Source organism: Hippopotamus amphibius, chromosome 2 (assembly GCF_030028045.1).
Source record: "Hippopotamus amphibius kiboko isolate mHipAmp2 chromosome 2, mHipAmp2.hap2, whole genome shotgun sequence".
NCBI lineage: Eukaryota > Metazoa > Chordata > Mammalia > Artiodactyla > Hippopotamidae > Hippopotamus > Hippopotamus amphibius.
The window spans coordinates 172,340,001-172,360,284 of NC_080187.1; the positions used below are offsets into that span (position 1 = coordinate 172,340,001).

The 20,284-nt window shown below is 47.8% G+C and overlaps 1 protein-coding gene across 14 annotated transcripts; it reads left to right on the plus strand.

The window, feature by feature from the left end:
* The first annotated feature begins 1,333 nt into the window (after positions 1-1,333).
* Positions 1,334-18,929, plus strand: PPP1R3E (protein phosphatase 1 regulatory subunit 3E). Of its 14 annotated transcripts, none has more exons than XR_009051417.1 (4): positions 1,334-2,079; positions 2,385-2,836; positions 4,597-4,680; positions 7,734-7,750. XR_009051417.1 is itself a non-coding variant. In XM_057722880.1 (3 exons), the coding sequence occupies exons 1-2, from the start codon at positions 1,663-1,665 to the stop codon at positions 2,808-2,810; spliced, it is 843 nt and encodes a 280-aa protein (XP_057578863.1). In that variant the 5' UTR covers positions 1,334-1,662; the 3' UTR covers positions 2,811-2,836; positions 4,539-7,081. The 14 variants fall into 14 exon arrangements, 12 of the variants coding, with proteins under 12 accessions (XP_057578863.1, XP_057578865.1, XP_057578867.1 ...); XR_009051416.1 differs by lacking the exon at positions 7,734-7,750 and adding an exon at positions 5,505-7,081; XM_057722880.1 differs by lacking the exon at positions 7,734-7,750 and having other exon boundaries at positions 4,539-7,081.
* The last annotated feature ends 1,355 nt before the right edge of the window (positions 18,930-20,284 follow it).

Sequence of the window (20,284 nt, forward strand, 5' to 3'; positions counted from 1 at the left end):
ACTGTAGCAGTATTTTAGAGCCTAAAATACAAAAAGAATGTGTCCATCGATTATAATATGTATGTGTAAAATAAGAAAGTAAAACTTCAATATCACTTTAAAAATGAGTCCTGAAAAAAAAAATGAGTCCTGGCTAAACAGCATTGCTATGGCCAGTACTGGAGTTAAAATGCAAGCAGGAATAAATTGTTTAATAATAAGGTAGTATATGTGTCACTATTTATTTCCAACATAGTCACTTGTGATTTTACAGTTAAACTCTCTTGTTTTAAATTTAGAGATTCCATTTCCACTCTAAGATTCCCCATTTCAATGCTCTGAGCACATTAACTATTACCATGAAATGTTTTAATTCATATATAACTAAGTGGATAAAAGAGTAGACTCTAGAGCAGGATTGCTGACTTCTAATTCCAACTCCCCAAGTATTAACTTATGTCACCCTGGGCAAGAGTCCTCTCCCGTCTCTCCCTCAATTTTCTCACCTATAAAATAGGCATAATATGCCCTACTCCTATGATGGCTGTATTATATGAGTTAGTATTTGTAAGACAACTGTACCTAACATATTTTAAGTGCTATATAAGATCAGTGGGGAAGTTAGAAAAAAACTCAACAAAACTTCACATTTTTTTCCCACTAATATAGAAAAAAATGGAGTAAAAAGCAGCTCTGTGCCCTTCTTGGAGCTCCCACTGGAACTAGAACCCCACAGCCCCAGCTCCAAGAGAGATATGTGACGTTTCATTCAATAATCTGAGGGCCTACTATGTGCTGAAACTGACCATGAATCAGACACAGCCTCTGCCGTCAAAGAGGGTACAGTCAGGTTAGAGATCAGAAGTCTAATCCACTTTTTTACAGATGAGAAAACTGAGGTCCAGAGAAGTTGTGCCTTGCTCAAGGTCACAGCAGCTAAATAGCACCAGACGTGAGACCAGAAACTGTCTTTCCATAACTCTCAGCTCAGAACCCTTTCCAATGGGCCACCCACCCTTTTGAACGCCACATCTCAACTTCCATTTGAGATTCTAACTAGCTTTCCTGACCTTCCCATATTTGCACCCACCACTATCCTCCTAAACCCGGAGCCTAGGGTTTGGGAAAGAAGACGTTGAGCCCTGAAGAGAAAGTTACGCAGGTTGTTTTGAACCTTCCCCTAAAAGAAAAGGAAAGGTTACTCTCTATTCCGTGCGTTAACTCTTCCCTTGCCCAAAGGCTGAGGCCTTTAAAAAGGGGGGGGGGGGGGGGAGAGGCGGGCAGAGTAGTCTCACTCAGGACCGATGGGGTGGAGTGCCCGCCTCCCGGTGCGGCAGCGGCAGATAGCTGGGGAGCCACCTGTCAGAGGGCTGTGGGCGGGGGCCAGGGCCCGCGAGGGCTGCGGACCCGAGGGTGAGCGCCGATGAGCGCACGCTCAGAGCAGACAGCCTGCAGGAGGTGATGGTCAAAGACTCTGGGAGCTGACGGCCAGTGGGAGCAAAAGGTAGTCACGGAGGTGAGGCAGAGCTGCAGGAGGTGGAGGATTCTGGAGGTGACAGCAAGGGGAGTACGCAACTGCGAGGGGCGCCTGAAGCTTCTGCGCGGACACCAGAAGGGTGGGAGAGAGAAAAGGAAGGCAGAGCGGTGGCCCTGCGGGAGGGCCCCGCCGGGGCGGGGGGTGCCATGTCTCGCGAACGGCCCCCTCGCACCGACATCCCCCGCAACCTGAGCTTCATCGCCGCGCTGACAGAGCGCGCCTACTACCGCAGCCAGCGGCCCAGCCTCGAGGAGGAGCCGGAGGAGGAGCCAGGCGAAGGCGGGACGCGCCTCGGGGCCCGATCCCGAGCTCCTGCTACGAGTCGGGGGCGCCGGGCTCGCTCTGCGCCTGCCGGCGGCGGCGGTACCCGGGCGCCCCGCAGCCGCAGCCCAGACACCCGTAAAAGAGTGCGTTTCGCCGACGCGCTCGGCCTGGAGCTGGCCGCCGTGCGGCGCTTCCGCCCGGGAGAGCTGCCCCGGGTACCCCGCCACGTGCAGCTCCAGCTGCAGAGGGACGCTCTCCGCCACTTCGCGCCTTGCCAGCCCCGCGCCCGAGGCCTCCAGGTAGGCGGCAGAGGCACGTCCCTTCCCCGGGACGTCCCCAACCTGGCCTCGGCGGGCTTGTGGGGGTAGATTTATCTAGGAGCACCCACCTCCACCCCCAAACCTGGGCTTGCCCTCGCTCCTCCCTTTTGGGGCTCCCACTGGCGAGTGGCTCCAGCCCACTCTCCCAGCTGAACCCCCCTCCGACTGCCGGGACGCCGGGGCCGGCCTCCGATTGGTCTGGTGCCTCGCCCTGATCCCGCCCCCTTTCTCTTCCCTTCCCTCCCCTCCCCCGGGCTCCCTCCTCCCTCTTCCTGCTTTCCCAGAAGGAGGCGCGCGCCGCCCTGGAGCCGGCCAGCGAGCCCGGCTTCGTCGCCCGCTTGCAGGCGCAGCGTATCTGCCTGGAGCGCGCCGAGGCGGGCCCGCTGGGCGTGGCCGGGAGCGCGCGCGTGCTGGACCTGGCCTACGAGAAGCGCGTGAGCGTGCGCTGGAGCGCCGACGGCTGGCGGAGCCAACGCGAGGCGCCCGCCGCCTACGCCGGCCCGGCCCCGCCCCCGCCGCGCGCCGACCGCTTCGCCTTCCGCCTGCCAGCACCACCGATTGGCGGCGCCCTGCTTTTCGCCTTGCGCTACCGCGTTACTGGCCACGAGTTCTGGGACAACAACGGCGGTCGTGACTATGCTCTGCGTGGGCCCGAGCACCCCGGCAGTGGTGCAGCCCCGGAGCCCCAGGGCTGGATCCACTTTATCTGAGACGCCTGAGGCCAACGGCGGAAAAAGTCAGAGGCACCGGGGGATGGGGGGGTGCTGGGGGAGCCCGCAGATTTGATGGGGAAGAATGGGAGAAACCGAGATTGGCGGGGCGCTGCCCTAGAGTCAAGTCCGGGAGGGAGAGGATGGGAGAAGCCAAAGGGGTGTGGGGAGTGGGTGGGATCAACGAAAGGTGGAGGAGATTGGGGTGGGATGTCAGTGGAGGAACCCAAGTCATAGAAGAAGGGAGACGGAAAGGGTGCTGGAAAATTAGAAAGGAAGCAAAAGGACGATGGTGACGTTCTCTTCCGTGAGTGGGCACTGGGAGAAAGTGACTAGGTTCGTCAGGCCTAGGCAGTCGAAGGTTGAGGGTATCTCTCTGGGATTGAGGACGTATTTTCTTTGAACTAGGAGCCCACCGCAGTTGAAATCATTTAGATTGCTGGCTCATTCCGTCTTCTTACTGGCCTTTGCCACCGCAGGTCCCCCAGCCCTGCCCGTGCTAGCTTTGACTCAGCCATAATTGCCTTGCTTAAGTCCCAGGAACTTGGTCATTGCTCCCCAGCCCTTGGCATTATGACAGGATTCCCTTGTCACCCCTTCCAGCCCCTAGCTTCAGTCTTCACTGACTGGCTGGGGGGTGATGGCAGGTAGCATCAGAGCTCCTTCCTCCAGCCTCCAGGCAGTCCTGGGGATGAAAATGAAAACAAAACCAACTCCAGGCCTGTCCTTGTAGCCAAATAATGTGGTGCCTAAGGGGTTGGGGCACTCGGGCTTCCAGAAAAATGCCAGCCTTACCTTTCTGGCTGCCTTCTAATGACCTCTAAGCACTTTATGGACTGTACCTGTCAAGGGACAGGTGAATCACAGGATTCTTTCTGCCACAGAAGAAAAGGAAGTCACTGAATAGCTGGATAACCTTGGGCAAGTTACCTCACTTCTCTGGGCCCCAGTTTCCTCCTTGAGAAACTGCATTTGGATTAGGTGATCTCTTAAGCCCCTTCTTGCACTGACATTTTACAATCTGAGGGGCAGAGTATGGATCCGAAGCCACATTCTCCAGTTGGAGTGCTTACAGTTCAGAACACACAGCACCCCAAGCATCTGGTTGGGCCTGAGAATGGTCCTCCAGTTTTTGACACATGTTCCAGAGCCCAGGAAGCATCCCATAACCAGCCTGCAGCCTCAGGGTATTCCAGGGCCTCTTTCAAACCACAGCTCATCCTCTGCCCCTTGCTTTTGCTCTTGCCCCAACAGACTTCCAGCCTAGGTGCTATGAGACAGCTTTGGGGAGGTGCCTCTCTCTGGGAAAATGATGCTTGGGAGCCCCAGAGGTGAAAGGAAGCAATGCTTGGGGGCTTTCTTGAGGATAAAGGATTATGGGTATAAGAAATGGAAAACATTTCAAATCAAGAATCAGAGCAACTTGAAAATTAAATGGTACCAGGAGATGGCAGTCTGCCTCATACCCTGAGCAAGTGAAATGGGAAAGCTAGACTCTTCTACCCAGTCATATTTATGCCTTATGTCTCTCCTGGTTAACCTCTGCTGGTTGTTTGTTTTTCCTCTCCTCTCACCCTATTTCTAAGCTTTTCGCTTTTCACTTTCTTTGTCCCCTTCTCATCACTTTCATTTTTCTTTTAGCATATAGGGTGTTTACCTTCATTTTCTCTATTTCCATCTGCTTCCCTCTTCATCCCTGTTAATCTCTGCTATTCCTTCTCCCTCCAGAAGGAGTGGAGAACCTACTTTTCTCCAAGACCATGGTTGATCCACCTTCCTCCCTCAGGCTCCTTCTTGACAGTCTTCTAGAAGGGAGAAGAGGGAAAAGAAGTGTAGTTCCTGATGCTGCAGTTGGACAAGGAGCTCCCAGGTAACTAGCTTCCCACACCCACTTTGTTTCTATCTGTTACTGATTTCTCACAATTTTCTGGATTCCCCTTTTATCCCTTAGTGAGAGAGGGTACACGCACATGTGCCCATATAGGCATTCACAATAGAGTATGGGGCTGTTACCACGCCCCTTCTCTCCAGAGCTTTAATCCTTTGAAGAAAAATGGCCGAAGGAGAGAAACCCCGAGTCACTTCTCAAACAAATGCCCATTTAAACGTCACCCTGATCTGGTGAAGGAAACAAAGAATTTCATGCATCTTGTGGATCACCTTCAGGTTAGAGTTCCAGCAGAGTGAAGAGAGAAAGTGTACTGGAAGCCACCAAGCAATGCACTTTTTAGTCACCAGCGAAGAGCCCGAGGGAGGATAATGGAGTGGGAGACTGGGTCAGGCTTTGTGTGTAATAATCTCTTGCTTAATGTGTATGCATTACTGTCATGTGTGTTAGCAGTCGCCAGTGCTCACATTTACTTACGTATCCACTAAAATCTGGTGTCTTCATATGCATTATAATCCTCAAAACAACCCTGTGAGTTGAGTAATGTTATTCCTGATTTAGAGAGAAAACAGTTCAGAAAAGCTCAGTAATTTGTTCAAGATCACACAGCTAGTACATGGCAGAGCTAGGATTCTGAACCCAGGAAATCTCCAGAGCCTCGGTACATAACCATGATGTCATATTTTCCTTTCAAAACAAAATTAAAACCTTGTCATTAAAAAAAGCCAAAGCGAAAAACCCTTGCCACATAACATCTCTTGTTAGGAAAAAAAACCACAGTTTCTAATTGTGCTCTGCCTTCCCAGTCTCCCAGCCTCCCCAGCTGGCTTGGAGAAGGCAAAGCACTGAGGGTCCCAAGCTTCATCTGCTCCTTCCAGGAGCTTGCTGCTGCCTCCTGTGCCAGTGTCCCAGCTCTGCAGGATCAGCAAGGGACCACTGCACCTGCCTGCTGGAGAACTTGGGAACCCATTTGAACTCTAGCCTTTCCATACACTGGGATTGTCTCTTGGCCCTCGCTAGTCCTCCGCACCTGCTGGTGTGCTGCGCCCCTTCCTGCTACCCCCACTAGCCTTGAACAGGCCAGTTCCCTAAAGTTTCCACTAGAAGGGTCCCTGACCAAGACAGTTGCTGGATGGTCTGTGCTTGGGCCCTCTCTGGGAGTCTGAGTATTACTAAGCACATAAATGCAAACAGATTGGGGGGAAGGGAATCAAGAAGAATTCCTTGTTCCTGAGCTTTTTCTCTAAGAAGTACCATGGCTCACCCATGCCCCTATTCTCAGCTTTATAGAGTGAAGACATGGGGCTTCTGTTTCTTCCCATATAGAGCTGCCCCAGGGCCTGGGGGTAAGCTGCCAGTCTAATCTGACATGGGAAATGCTAGGAATTTGGCTGAGTCTTTAGAGATGTGTTATGTGTTAGGCACTGTGGTGGGGACTTTCCTCTAAAGCCTGATGACTGTACGAATGGGAGCAATTTAGGGTATAACCTGTCAGCCATGGACTGGGAAGTGCCATAAGAGAAACCATTACCATGGTCAGGGGCTTGGGTCCTTGAAGCAACACAGCAGGAACACTCTTGCCCTCTCCTCTCATCCAGACCTCAGATGTCTTCCTACATATTCTTCCTGTTCCTTTGTTTTCCTTTATGACTGCAGCTCGTCATTTCTGTTTATAATAAGCCCTAACTCAACCTTCCAGTCTAATCCCACGTTCCCTCGCTGCTAACGCCTCTGTTTCTCTGGAGCACCTCTGGATCCTTGCAATCCACAGGTTGTAGAATCCAGAGACCTGAAAAGGCTTGTCTTTAGAGATCATTGGGTCCAGACTCCTCTAGAGGTGAGGACACAGGTCCAGAGATGAGAAGGGACCCCAGCAGGGTCAGAGAACTGGTTAGTGCAACTCCAGATGGGACCTAAACTCAGGCCTCCTGATCACCTCCCATTGCCAGGGTATGAAACAGGCCTCTCTCCACAGGGTCAGATCCACGATTTTTCATGGCAAGGGACACATCAGAAATGTTTCATTTTCTGCTTCTAGTTTCCGTTCCCTTCCTCATCCAGGCAGGAAGAGAGATAAAAGGGACTGGTATGTCCCCGGCCTTGGCACTTTCAGTGATACTGCTAAAGAACAGTGAAGTTGCTAAAACAAACAAACACAACACAACTGAATAATCTACCCAATGAATAGTTAACCTAGAGAGGGAAATGAATGTTTGCTATGTGAATCCTCCAAATCACTGTTATCAGACCCTGCCCGAGCCTCCCCACCCCCTTCCCAGTGCAGCTCTGTACACTGGGCCCCAGACCCACTCGTACCTCACTTCAACTTCTTCATGCAACTGCCCTCCCTTCTGGATAAAAGACCTCATATTTGAAATAAAGTTGAAATATGAAAAGAAAGTATAAGATATTGAGAAGTATTATTTGTTTTGGGCTGAGGGTGGTAATAGACCCAGAGGTAAGATTCCTTCCTCCCTTCCACACCCTATTTCTTGGCCATCTCATTTCTTGAAAGTCCTATTCCCTGTCTGCTGGCATCCCCTGGCTATGCAAAAGTTGGATGAGAAGGAGATATGGAGGATTTGAGCAGCCCTGGTAATGAGACCCCTGTAGTATCACGCCACCATTTTGGGTAGTGGTAGGGAAAGTTACCAGGCCCAGCATGTAACTCCCCAGCACCCAGCACCAGCTGCTGGTGCAGTTAAAGGGAACAGCTCAGGTAAAAGCCCCGTATTTTCCCTTCAGTGGGGTCCTCTTAAGGGAGCCATCTAAATTACATTCTGCCCTTTAGGCACTGGAGGGAAGAGCAAAGCCCCTTTTGCCTATCAAGGGCAACCCTAAAACAAAGGACAAGAAATACAATGGAGAGGAAAAGCAAGGATCTCTGTCTAATCCAAAATGAAGTGACAGAAATAGATATTAAAGGGAAGCATCCTTGAAAAAGATCAAGTTCTTACACAGTATCGACTCCCACATCACCGGAATGATGAAAGAGTCCGATGACCTGCAAAGTACTGAGACAGTGTTCCTTATAGGGAAGGCCTCGCCGGAGAATAATCAGGTGCCTTGTCATTACATCATAATGACCAAGTTGTGATATCACTGCAGAGCACCCAGTCTTTAGTACATGCATTGTAATTGAAACCAGATATGCTGAAGGGCAGAGTCAGCATGAGGAGCAGACACCCAAGGAGAGGTAAGTGGGGGCTTTCCAGGGGTTCCCTCCCTGGCTTGTTGCCTAGCATCGCTCTGTGTCCCCAGTGTCTTTCCAGACTTCTCACATTTAGTTTGGTGGTAGGTTTGTCTGAAATCCCTGCAAATTCCTTCACTGCAGCTTTTGCTATCCCAAATCCTCAATATACTTGCAGTTGTGATTGGTCAGCCCTCATCTCTATTTTTTAGGACAGAGCACAGAACACTGGAGCAGGGTTTCCCTAAATGGGGCAGAAACTCACCATATCTGTTTTGTAAGTCCCAGGGATAGATCCAAGTTTTTGGTTGTCTGAAGCATACAACTTTTGAAGACTTTTTCAAGAAAAATAAATATATAAGGCACAAAAGTGAATATATTTCAGAATGAGAAGAGATATACAAAAATTATATCTTTTAAAAAGCTGACAAATATCACCATATCACAAAATCAAGAAAAAGAACACATTTTAAAAATTACCTATGTGGCAAACCTAAATATTTTTTCCTACAATTTTGGGTTTCGCTGCATGCTCTTTGATAGAATTTTTATATGATGATTATAATTTTTCCATAAAGAGGTAATTCCATCTCCATGATCTCTTTAAAAAAAAGCCTTGATAATTAAAAAAAAAATTTCATCTTCACACCTTGTAAGTAATAATGTCACATAATTTGGGGGGATTTTTGTCATACTTGGAAAAACACTACCAAATTTCTTTAGTATATGTGATGTAAGATTTTGGCGCATTTTCAAATTTGCAATAATGAATATTATAAACTGAATTGTTGACATTAGGAGTATGTGTGGGAGCTGTATGTATTAGTTTGTTACAGCTGCCATAATAACATACTTAGGCCAGGTGTGGCTTAAACAAAGGAAATTCTCTCACGGTTTTGAAGCTAGAAGCCTGAGATCCAGGTGTTGGCAGGGTTGATTTCATTCTGAGCGTCCTCTCTCTTGGCTTGTGAACAGTCATCGTCTCCCTATGTCTTCACATGGTCTGTCCTACCTGCATGTCTGCATCCAAGTTTCCTCTTATTATAAGGAGAGCAGTTATATTGAATTAGGACTCACCCTACAGAGCTCATTTTAATTTAATTACCTCTATGTAGACCTTGTCTCCAAATATGATTACATTCTGAGGTACTGGGAGTTAGGACTTTAACATATGAATTTTAGGGGGACAGTTCAGCCCATAACACTGTAATTACTATTTAACTATTCACAGAAGTAACTGCAAACCACAGATGTATAACTCCTAAACCCAAACTAAATGTATTCCCAGCTCAGCTTTATTAGTCAACCCCCAAATGCCCATGGCCTCTTCATTGCCACTGGACAAAAGAAGCAGCATGATGGAGGGGAAGTCAGAAAGGAAAGATACATCAGTCTTGACCAACTGCAGTTTAAATATTTTTTTTTCAAATTCTACAAAAACCTATGACCATATTAACACATTGCTGGGACTCCTCCAGTGCTTTGGAAGAGTTCTGTGCAAGAGAGGGCCCTTAACTTCCTCCAGCTTCCTTAGCTGTTGGGTAATTGTGTGTCTGGTCAGTCCTGCTAATATTATTGAGTCATGCAAAGGGAGAGGGAGATTTCACCAAAGATTGAAGATGACGAGGTAAGTTCACATTGTTCAGCACTAGTTCCTGGAAGAGCTGGGATGATTACTGTCTTGCTAAAGGTAGGAGCCTCCCTTCTATGATAATGTCAAGTCTGGACCTCTTCCTCTCTTCCGTTCCCCCACTGCAGTCCACTCCATCTTCTAAAGTGTTAGGGTGATAGCTGATTCACTTTGCTGTACAGCAGAAACTAACACAGCATTGCAAAGCAACTATACTCCAATAAAAATTAATAAAAAATACAAACAAAAAATAAAGTATTAGAATGAAACCCACAGCCTACTCTCCAGAACCAGGGCAGAGGAGTTTCTTCTTCTTTCTTTGGGTTCTTCCTCTCGAATCTGTCTTCAGTTCTTCTCCCTGTTCTTGAATTGGGGCGAGTATCCTTCTGAGACAAGAAATGTGACCGAGTTGTCTACATTTCATAATTCCCAGCCCATGATCTGTGATGCCCAGAGTGATTGCTGAACCCTCCAGGGGCAGCCAGTAAAGTTTCACAGTTCCTGCCTGGCGTTCCAGCCTAACCTAGTGTAAATTCTTCCCGGTCAATCCAGTTTCACTGTTTGGATTGCAAGAGAATGAGCTCTCCCTGACAACTGAAGGCTGCCGCTGCCTAAAATGTTTCACTTTTCCCTTCCTACCTTACATACAAACCATTGGAGTACTGTAATAAGTCATGACTTAGGAGAAGGTCTGTATGTGCCACCAGTTCTGGCTTAAACCCTATGGGATCAAAAGTTTCTAACTCTAAAGCTGAGAATAGTCTTTCTGTTGTTTATTCCTATGATGTTTTTGCAGGATACTAGTTTGAAGGGCATGGCTCTTAGGAACTGAGATTGTTACTAAGTATACTGAGGGAGAGACGGGGAGGAAGGTGCAAATGCAGGGCCAACAACAGAAAATAGGGCTCCAAGCTGAACTAGAGATACATTTCTCGTGTTTGGCAACCTTCAAAGAACTCTAGACCTTAGAGTGGAGGCATGAAGAATCACAAGGAGCAGTTATGGTGGTTGACTTTGCGGAGGGCGGGGGGTACATGGGGAGTGGTGAGATCTGTGGAATACAGGGCAGAGTCTGAAACTATAAGCTATTGCAGGTATATAAGTATTGTGACCTAAATAATACACGAGGAGACTAATATGAAAACAGAAGAGTCACTTCAAAAAGTTTTAGTCAGAAGACTGAGAATCCTAACTATACAAACTTTTGGCCCAGAATTTCGGAGTGTGTGGAGTACTGTTTCGGTGGAAAGCCCATTTTATTGTAATCCCTTTCTTGACAACAAAAACCAAGGTCCTCAAATATGAGGCACACTTCCAGGTCCTCTTTACTAGGGCAGAGAGGGGGGCCTGGGGGTCTGGTAAGTCCTAAAGAGATGACCCCCCCCCCCCAGCACTTGATCTTTGGGAACACCTGTCTGGTGACAACTGGACCCGGGAAGTGGCTGAAGATGCCGGGCTGCTAGGATCCTCGTCTTTAAGGGTGGCCATCTGATCCATCTCGAGAACAAGTTCCCGGTTGCTCTAGGCGCTTCGTTTAGTGAAGCTGGTGACCGCGGTTGGGCCCTCGGCTGGGAACGCGCGTCTCCTGTGTGAGGCTGGCAAAGGGATACTGAAAAAGTCTTCCTTCCGGAGGAAACAAATGGGGAGTAGCTGTAGGCGGTCTGGACAGTCCAGCAAACTGCTGTGAATTTCTCGGGGAATTCCAGGAGGAACATTGCCCAGCGGACCCCGAAGATCCGGCGCCTACAAGGCGAAAGTGGGAGGGGGGGCTCCATTCACGGCATCCTAGCCCGGGGGACATCGTCCCTGCCCCACACAGCCAATAGCCACACGGGCTGAGGCCCACGCAGCCAATAGCCGACTTCAACCAATGGCCGGCCCAGCCTGTTCCGCCAGGGCCCCGCCTACCTGCGCCCACCAATCAGGACTCGGGCCACCTTGGCACCGCCCCCTGGAGCCCGCCCCACCCATCCGCCCCGCCTCCAACTCGCTGGAGCAGGGCTGGGCTAGACGGGCGCGCTCTCGGGGGCGGGCGGGGGCAGTCCCGGTCCCGGCCCTCCGCGCGGGTGGGCTCGGAGCAGGCCGCACCGGGCAGCAACCCCACTCTCACCCCGGAGGCCCCCTGCCCTTTCTCCCCCTTTCCCCCCGGCCCATGGTGCGAGGCTGGGAGCCGCCGCCCGGGCCGGACTGCGGTGAGTGATCCCCAGCCCCTTCGACTTCCCCTCCCAGCCCCTGTAAGATCTCCGACCTCCGGAGCCCCATCCCCGCGCTGGGGGGAGGAGAATTTTAGGTTCGAAGTCGTCCGGTTCTCTCTCCTTTCTCCTCTGGACTTTTCGGTTCCCTGTTGTAACTGGGGGAGGGTGAGTGGGTGTGTAGGGAGGAGGGGAAGGCTCGGTTGGGACGCCCTTGGCGAAGGGAGGGTTGAGATTCCCCTCTCCCTGGGACTCATCGCCCCAAGTGCAGCAACTTTTTGTTCTCTGACCCAGTTTGGAGCCTTCTAGTCTGCCTGTGAAATGGAGGATAGGAGAAACGTTTCCTTCCCAGGCCTCCCCTCCTCTCCTCCATGACTACCTCCTGGCGACCTCAACACACGTACAGAAACCTGGCCTTATTCCTGGGGAGCAGTGGCCTTTGGGAATGAAAGGTTTAAGAGAAACTTCCCCCTCTGACCCCTACCCACACATACTCAGAAAACCAACCAGGAAAGTGAAAACCTGAGTCCTAAGAGGTTCCTAGTGTTGCGTCCTAATCTGAGACTTATAAACTGAAAGAAGACTCAAGCTGAGACCTATTTGGTAATGTGGGCCCAGATGAGATATTTTATCATATGAACCCTCTTCTCACCATGCATTTGAAGCACCTTTTGTGATTAGGATAGGTAGGTGGCAGTAATTGAAAACAAAACCAAAGAAGCCAGTTAAAGTTGGAAATTTTTTAAATGATGCTTACATATCTTAAGAATTGTCATTAAAAGTACATTCATCTCACCAATCTCTTGGGTTAGTGTCCAGGCATTTTCTTTGTGTAAGTCTGCTGACTGGCAGTCCCAATTGTCTTTCTAGTATAAACTACATAGAAGAATCTCAAATCTGGCTGCACCCTGAGAACTTTTTAAAACTACTTATGCCTGGGCCCCAGTCCAGACTAATTAAGTCAGAATGAGGAGGTGGATGCCCAGATTTAAGTTTCCCAGGTAATTCTAAGGTGCAGTCTGAGGCTGGAGCCACTGCCTCTCATCATCTGTGATTTCCAGGTTTGGTTTCTTTAAAGTGGAGTAAGAATTTAAACACTTTTGAAGCAATCTGAATGCAGAATACTGCTGAGATTTTTAAGTTCCCTGCCCCTCTAGTCTTTTACAGTTTTCTTACCTACTCACAACTCAACAATTTTTTTTAATGTTCACTCCTTTGTATTATGTCTTTCCAAAGCACTTGACTTTGTTTTCATGGAAACAGTTTTTTTTTTTTGGCCGCTCCATGTGTTTTGCAGGATCTTAGTTCCCCGACTAGGGATTGAACCCAGGCCCTCAGCAGTGAAAGCACAGAGTCCTAACCCCTGACTGCCAGGGAATTCCCAGAAACAATTATTAATGCACTAATTTTTCATAGGTTTATGTATGTTTAATTATATAAATACAGAAAAACAATGGGCATAAGCAGGTTTGGAATCACACACAACTGGCCTAAAGCACATATGGCCGCTCAAGGAAGCAGATGACTTTGCCACGCTAGAGAGTAGCCTGCCAGCCTCTAGTTTCCAGTGCACTGTGGGTATTGAGCATATAATATCTAGTATGGGTCAGTTAAGCCAGGCTCTTGGCCCAGTTAAAAACCCCTTGCTTCCACTCTCTCCAACTAATATCACCAATACCTAGTCCTTTCTAGACTAATTCAAATTCTCTTGAGTCTTCCAACCACTCTTCCATTCATACATAAACTGTTTCTCTTTAAGCAGTTACCACCATTGCCTTTATTAAGTTGGGAGGACATAGGACAGAGTTTCTTAACCAGGTTCTTCTGGTCAATCAGCAAACTCCCTGAGATTATACTTTATATAATGTGTAAGTGTGAATGTTTATGGGGGGGGGGATAAGTCATAACTTTGAGGGTTTATAACTTCTGATTTTCAAAGAGGTTCATGATCCAAAAAGTTGAGAAGCACATGAACTGGATATCACTAAAAGTCCTTTAAGGCCCTGAAAACTATCACCAAAACACATTTCATTCAGAAACATACTTCAGTTCTCTGAATAAAGATTTAGAGAATTTAGCAAGCTCATATCTGGTCTCTCACTTGAACTGTCTCCTGCTTTAACCATAAGCCTAGGCTCAAGTGTTTTTTATTTTGTTTTGTTTTGTTTTTTGGCCACACCGTGCAGCATGCAGGATCTTAGTTCCCTGACCAGGGATCAAACCCATGTCCCTTCCAGTCCTGCAGTGGAAGCACGGAGTCCTAACCACTGGACCACCAGGGAATTCCCAGCCCAGGCTCAAGTTCTGAAGACCTCTTTTTCCTAAGATTGTGTGAACACCTACACTGGAAGTTTAAGGCAGCCCATTTGTTTCAGCCTTTTGTCCAGGGGTATGGAAAGCCCAAAGAGAAATAAAGGTGTTACCCTGACTGTATTTTTTATTAGTGACCTTAAGGAGCAGTTGGGTATATCTGGCATGGATACAAGTTTAGTAATAATTCAGAATTGATAATACCACCACCACCACTGACACCTCTGCCCAGAGGAGTCCTTTATTTCTCCAGCTTTGCTTCCCTTCTTTTCCTCCCTTCTCCAAATGAGGTACAAGGACACAAGGCACTATAGTGTCTTCACTGTGGTTTTGATTACTGTAGGGTCTACCCTCCTTGTTATACTTCTCACAAGCCACTCCCTGGATAGTTTTCTCCTATATCAAAGCCAGATTCTTCCAGGGAGGTACCAGCTCTACAGCTGTGCCCTAATTTAAGCCACCACATTCTGTATCAGGAAGTCTTCTACAATTTGTTTTGTGTCATTAAAAAACTGTGGATATATGCAGTACACCAGATATGACCTTTACATTACTGTGTTATACTGAGCTATCAAGCTGATGCCATGAGAATCTGAAGGACAGCAAACCACATAATGAAACCAAAATGCCTCCTTGTAGGCTTATAGCTGTGCCTGCCTTATTTCCTGCCTGGCAGTCTTCATCCTCACACTGGACTGCTTTATTCCTTATGCTACCTTTTCCTATCTAAACTGTTACAGTGACCTTAAAAAACAGGACACAAATCAGGTTAAGTGGATGTCACGTGTTGGATTATCAGGTATTCTCCAGCTTAGATTCAGTGGTGCTCATGGTGGGCCACAATTTCCAAACGGTGGTTAGGTCCTGGCTATGCAAGCACTTCCTCACAGCCACTCAGCTGTGTTTGGGGTGAACCTGGAGGGTTAAGGTAGAGCTGCCACACTGGCAATTCACCTAGTAATCAAAAAGGATTTATATCCAAATTATGGATCCAATCCTAAAGCAGTGATTTTGATACTTTTTAAAAGCTACAAAATCCTTTCTGGAATTGTATCCAACTCCCCAAATATAAAAAGTACAAATCAGAGATACCCTGGTTTCCTCCACTGCTCATTAGAATTAGGACTCTGCAGTAAGAGATTGAAATGGTAATTTTAGAGAATTTAGTCTTTGCCTCACTTCCCCTGTTGTCTAGGAGGACATTATCTTCTATCAGAATCACCCATGAGGCTGGAGCAATGCTAAAAGCTCTAATTTATTGAGCCTTTACTTTGGCCTAGGCATAATGTCAGTTGCATTTTTTGATTTAGTCATAAACTTGCAAGGTAGATGCTGTTATGACCTCCTTTTATTCTGATGGGAAAATAAGGCTTAGTGAGCACTTAAGGAGTGGAGAAGCTGTGCTTTATCTCAAATCTGCCTCACCCCAGACCTCCACCTCTTAACAGTTCAGGCCTCACCTACACATGACCTCTAGCACACAGTAGGTGCTCTGTAAAAATATATGTAACTTTACATACACTCAACATTGTCTCCATTTTTTACACATGGGGAAACTGAAGTTCCTGTAAGTTCAGTAGCTTTTGCCCAAGATCACATGGCTGGTGGTAGAACTGGGATTCAAACAGCAGGCTGGCCTTAGTCATATTTTTACCCACTAGGCCATGCTGCCTCCATTTACCCTCGTAAGGTTCTCTTCAAGCCATACAGCCTTTAGGGTCTGCATGGCCTTTGGTTGTTAAGATTTGCTTGTTAAAAGGGAATGGTGACACCCATTAGAATGCTTCCAAATTTTTCTGTTCATCATATAAAATCCCCGATATTACACTGCTCTATCTGTAACTTTCTGCACTTGAGATTTTTCTCATTTCATCATGTAGGATTTACATAGGACTCCTGTCGTATCCGTAACATATCAGAAGTAATATTTATAAACTCTGATGGAATTCCTCTAAGAGTAAAGGGTGACAGATGTGTTAAAGTCTCTAATGCCCGCACAGGGAGCCTAGTTAAAATTCGGTCAAAAGGGAATTCCCCGGTAGTCCAGTGGTTAGGACTCCGTGCTTCCACTGCAGGGGGCACAGGTTCAATTCCTGGTCGGGGAACTAAGATCCCACAAGACGTGCAGCGCAGCCAAAAAAAAAAAAAAAAAAAAAAATCGGTCAACAGTATTATTCTGGGAAACCGCTTGAGCAGGTTTCCAGGAATGAAGCATAGTCAGAGGCTTTCCCTGTAGTCCCAACACCCAAGATGACCTGGGAGCCCTGGTGCTGCTGGGTAGCTTGCAGGACCTGGTTACAGTTTATAATGAGCCTGTCCACCTGATTCTGAGAAGAAAGCTGGACTGAAGAGATAAGCGCTGCAGGCCTGCCGCCCTGTGTGGAGGGGGCTGTAAAGGTCTGAGGGAGCTCTCTAGGCTCCCTGGAGAGACTCAGCAGTTGAAGAGACAAAGGCTGGGGGGAGGGGAATAACCTTTGTTCTGAGGATGACATGGGGAAGGAAACATTCCCCTCCTCTACCCTCACCAGACCAAAACCGAGGGGGAGCCCCATTTATCCCAGATAGCTGACCTATCTTATCCTACTGAGAGTTAGGAGGAAAAAAAACCCCATCAATCCTTTCCCCCTAACACTCCGCCACCAAGAAGGGAAAGAAAAGGGGGCTTGGGGCTGGGCAGAGGGACAGTGCTGTCCTACCTTCTAGATTTTCACACATTGTATCCCTAACCTTCCCATATCCTAGAGATAATCTAGAGATAACTCTAGAGATAATCTGTTAGGAGCTAAAGTGTTCTGAGATTACACATCTTATTTTCTTGGTGAGTCGTTTTTGTCACTCTTGTTCCATGAACTTAGAGGATGAAGTGAATTTGAATGGGAAAGATAAAGGGAAAGATGAAAGGATGATTTCCTTTTTAAACTCTGAAATCAGATTTTCTTCTTGGTAACAACACTCACTAGTCTTGTGACTTGGGATAATTTAACCTCTGTGGACTTTGGTTTTTTCATACGTACAAGGGAATTGTAGTAGGCTCTGATGATTCATGAGGTTATGAGAATTAAATAAGAAATTGTTAAGCACTTTAAAAGCAGTCCAGCACAGTACACACAGAAAGTTGATTGTTTTGGAGTTCAACATTTTGTTTTGTAGAAACTGAACAATGGGCTGAAAGAGAAGCCCCAGTGATCAAGCTGTTTCTCTTCTTATTACAGCTATCTCTGAAGGGCACAAATCAGAAAGCACCATGCCTCCTAATAAAGAGGCCAGCAGTCTTAATAGCTCCCCTGCGGGGCTCATCTGCCTCCCTCCGATCTCTGAGGAGCTACAGCTCGTGTGGACCCAAGCAGCCCAGACCAGTGAGCTGGATGGAAATGAACACTTGCTACAAACCTTCAGCTACTTTCCCTATCCCAGTTTAGCAGACATTGCCCTTCTGTGCCTACGTTATGGGCTGCAGATGGAGAAAGTCAAGACGTGGTTCATGGCCCAACGCCTCCGCTGTGGCATTAGCTGGTCATCTGAAGAAATTGAAGAGACTCGAGCCCGAGTAGTCTACCATCGGGACCAACTCCATTTCAAATCCCTTCTGTCTTTTACTCATCATGCAGGGCGGCCCCCAGAGGAGGTGCCTCCTTCTCCAGTGCCACCTCCAGAGCAAGCTGGTCTCGGAATAGTGCCCCTGACTCTTAGCGAGCCTACCCAGATGAAAGGACTGAAGGTAGAGCCTGAGGAGCCTTCAGAGCCCCTGAGTCACCAGAAAGCGAAGGAGCCCCTGATGGCAGCTCGCAGTGGGGCACCCCCCCACCAGTCACAATTTTGGCAGGATCTTCAAAGCAGTGGCCCCTCTAAGGAGCAAGCAGGCAGGGGTCCCGACCAGTCGCACGGCCTAGGTACTGCTTCCTGGAACCATTCCACGGCTGTCCACCAGCCCCGTGCTCGGGATAAGCCCCCACCCATCTCATTACTTGCCAGTAGTTGTAAGAAGGAGTCAGCATCTAATGTGACTCCTCCTTCCTCTACATCTTCTTCCTCTTTCCAGGTACTGGCTAATGGAGCTACTGCCACCTCTAAACCCCTCCAGCCACTGGGCTGTATCCCACAGCCACTGTCACCCAATGAACAGGCACTGCCCCCACAGCTGGAGCCAGCCTGGCCCCAGGGGTTAAGGCATAACTCAGCACCAGGTAGGGTTGGCCCTACAGAGTATCTTTCCCCAGATATGCAACGCCAGCGAAAGACCAAGCGCAAAACCAAAGAGCAGCTGGCTATCCTCAAATCTTTTTTTTTACAGTGTCAATGGGCACGGCGTGAGGATTACCATAAATTAGAGCAGATCACTGGTTTACCTCGGCCTGAGATTATTCAGTGGTTTGGCGACACACGCTATGCCTTGAAGCATGGGCAACTAAAATGGTTTCGGGACAATGCAGTACCTGGTGCCGCTAGTTTCCAGGATCCAGCAATTCCCACGCCACCACCTTCAACCCGTTCCTTGAATGAATGGGCTGAGACCCCACCTCTGCCAATCCCCCCACCCCCACCGGATATAAGACCCCTGGAGAGGTACTGGGCAACCCACCAACAGCTACGGGAAAGTGATATCCCTCAACTGAGTCAGGCATCAAGGCTTAGCACCCAGCAGGTACTGGATTGGTTTGACTCTCGATTACCTGAGCCAGCTGAAGTGGTGGTTTGTCTAGATGAAGAAGAGGAAGAGGAGGAGGAAGAACTGCCAGAAGATGATGAAGAGGAGGAGGAGGAGGAAGACGAGGAGGAGGAGGAGGATGTGATCATCCAGGACTGAGAAGGGGGACTAGGGGAGGGGAGGCCTGTTACTAAAAGACAAACCAACCTAGTAACTGTCTAAACAAAGAAACCACATTTTTTTTACTTACACCGTGGCAAAGAACTGAAAAGCTTTGTGTTTTTGAGGGTGGGGGACAGGGGGATGTAGTAAGGGTGGAGCAGGGAGGATGATCGTGGAGTACAAAGCGAGGTGGGGCCTGGATGGGCAGAAATCCAGGCCTCCAGCCTCAATGAGGAGAGTGCTGTGGGTCTGATCCAAACTGTAGGGCTGGGAAAAGGCTCTTGCTCTCTTCGTATCTGCTGTTCATTTCCTTTAGTGTACTACAGAGAGGCCAGGCTTCAGCCTACATCTTTGAGGGCTGGAAAGGAGGAGTAAAGATTCCAGTACATCCCCCACCCCCACCCCCACCCCCATTTTCCCTGGAACATAAGGCTGCCTTGCACCCATTCTTTTCTCTCTGAGCACAAGTCCATGCGTAATGCAGCTAAGAATTCTCAGTATGTCCCCGTCAGTCACAAATATTTCCTCTTCCTTATACCGGCTTGACTCTATACGTTTTCCTGCTGCTTTATTGAGTCACACAGGGAGCAGAATGTTTTCATTTCTGATACTGGGACCACTATGCCTTGTACCTTTTTATCTCTCCAAAATCCCCATTCTGTTCACTATTTGTCTCAGGGTAAATCTTCCCCCTGGAGCTTGTGAAAAAGTTTAATAATTGGGTGGAGAATAATTTAGACTGGATATTTATTGGAGGTGGGAGTTAGGGGAGATGTCCTTTTAAAAAAAAGTAGAATTAGAATACAGAAGGGTAGAGGAGAGGGAATGGTTTCTGCTGTTCGGAAGGACAGTGCAGGTAGGTTCCAGGTTTGGTTTTACAAACCTGACAGTCCCTCCTGCCTAGCTTGACAGAGACTGATTTTTTTTTTCCCTAGAGACTGATTTTTTATCTTTTTGGTGTTGGCTTAATGTGTCCAGAAAAGAGACTTTTCCCTCTCTTTATAGGATCTGTCTTGAGGACAGAGGGACCATGGTCCTTAACTGAATTAATTGATGTTTTAGAATGGTTTTCATCATGGGGTCAGATATAAAGATATCAGTGGGTTAACCATCTAGAAATAAAAGAGTGGAAGCCCAAATTGCTAGAATAATAAAAAGGCCAAAAATAAAATTGTTTCTCTCTCTTCCACTTTGCCACTTCTATGGTTTAGAGATTAATGGAGCCAAATCCATTAACTTTCTGATTTAGTATACTTCTTATTTATTTTTGAAGCAGCAGGGTATATTGAGGTAAAGTAAAAGAACAAAAACTTGAAAAGTCAGTAGATCAGTATCTATTACTAGGCAGATTGTTTTCTGCACCTGCTACAGCACAAGCTCTTGCTCAGAAGAGGGGGAGTTTAGAAATGCCTTTAAAATAAATTCAGTTTCAGAAAGGGTAGTGGGATCCTATTCAG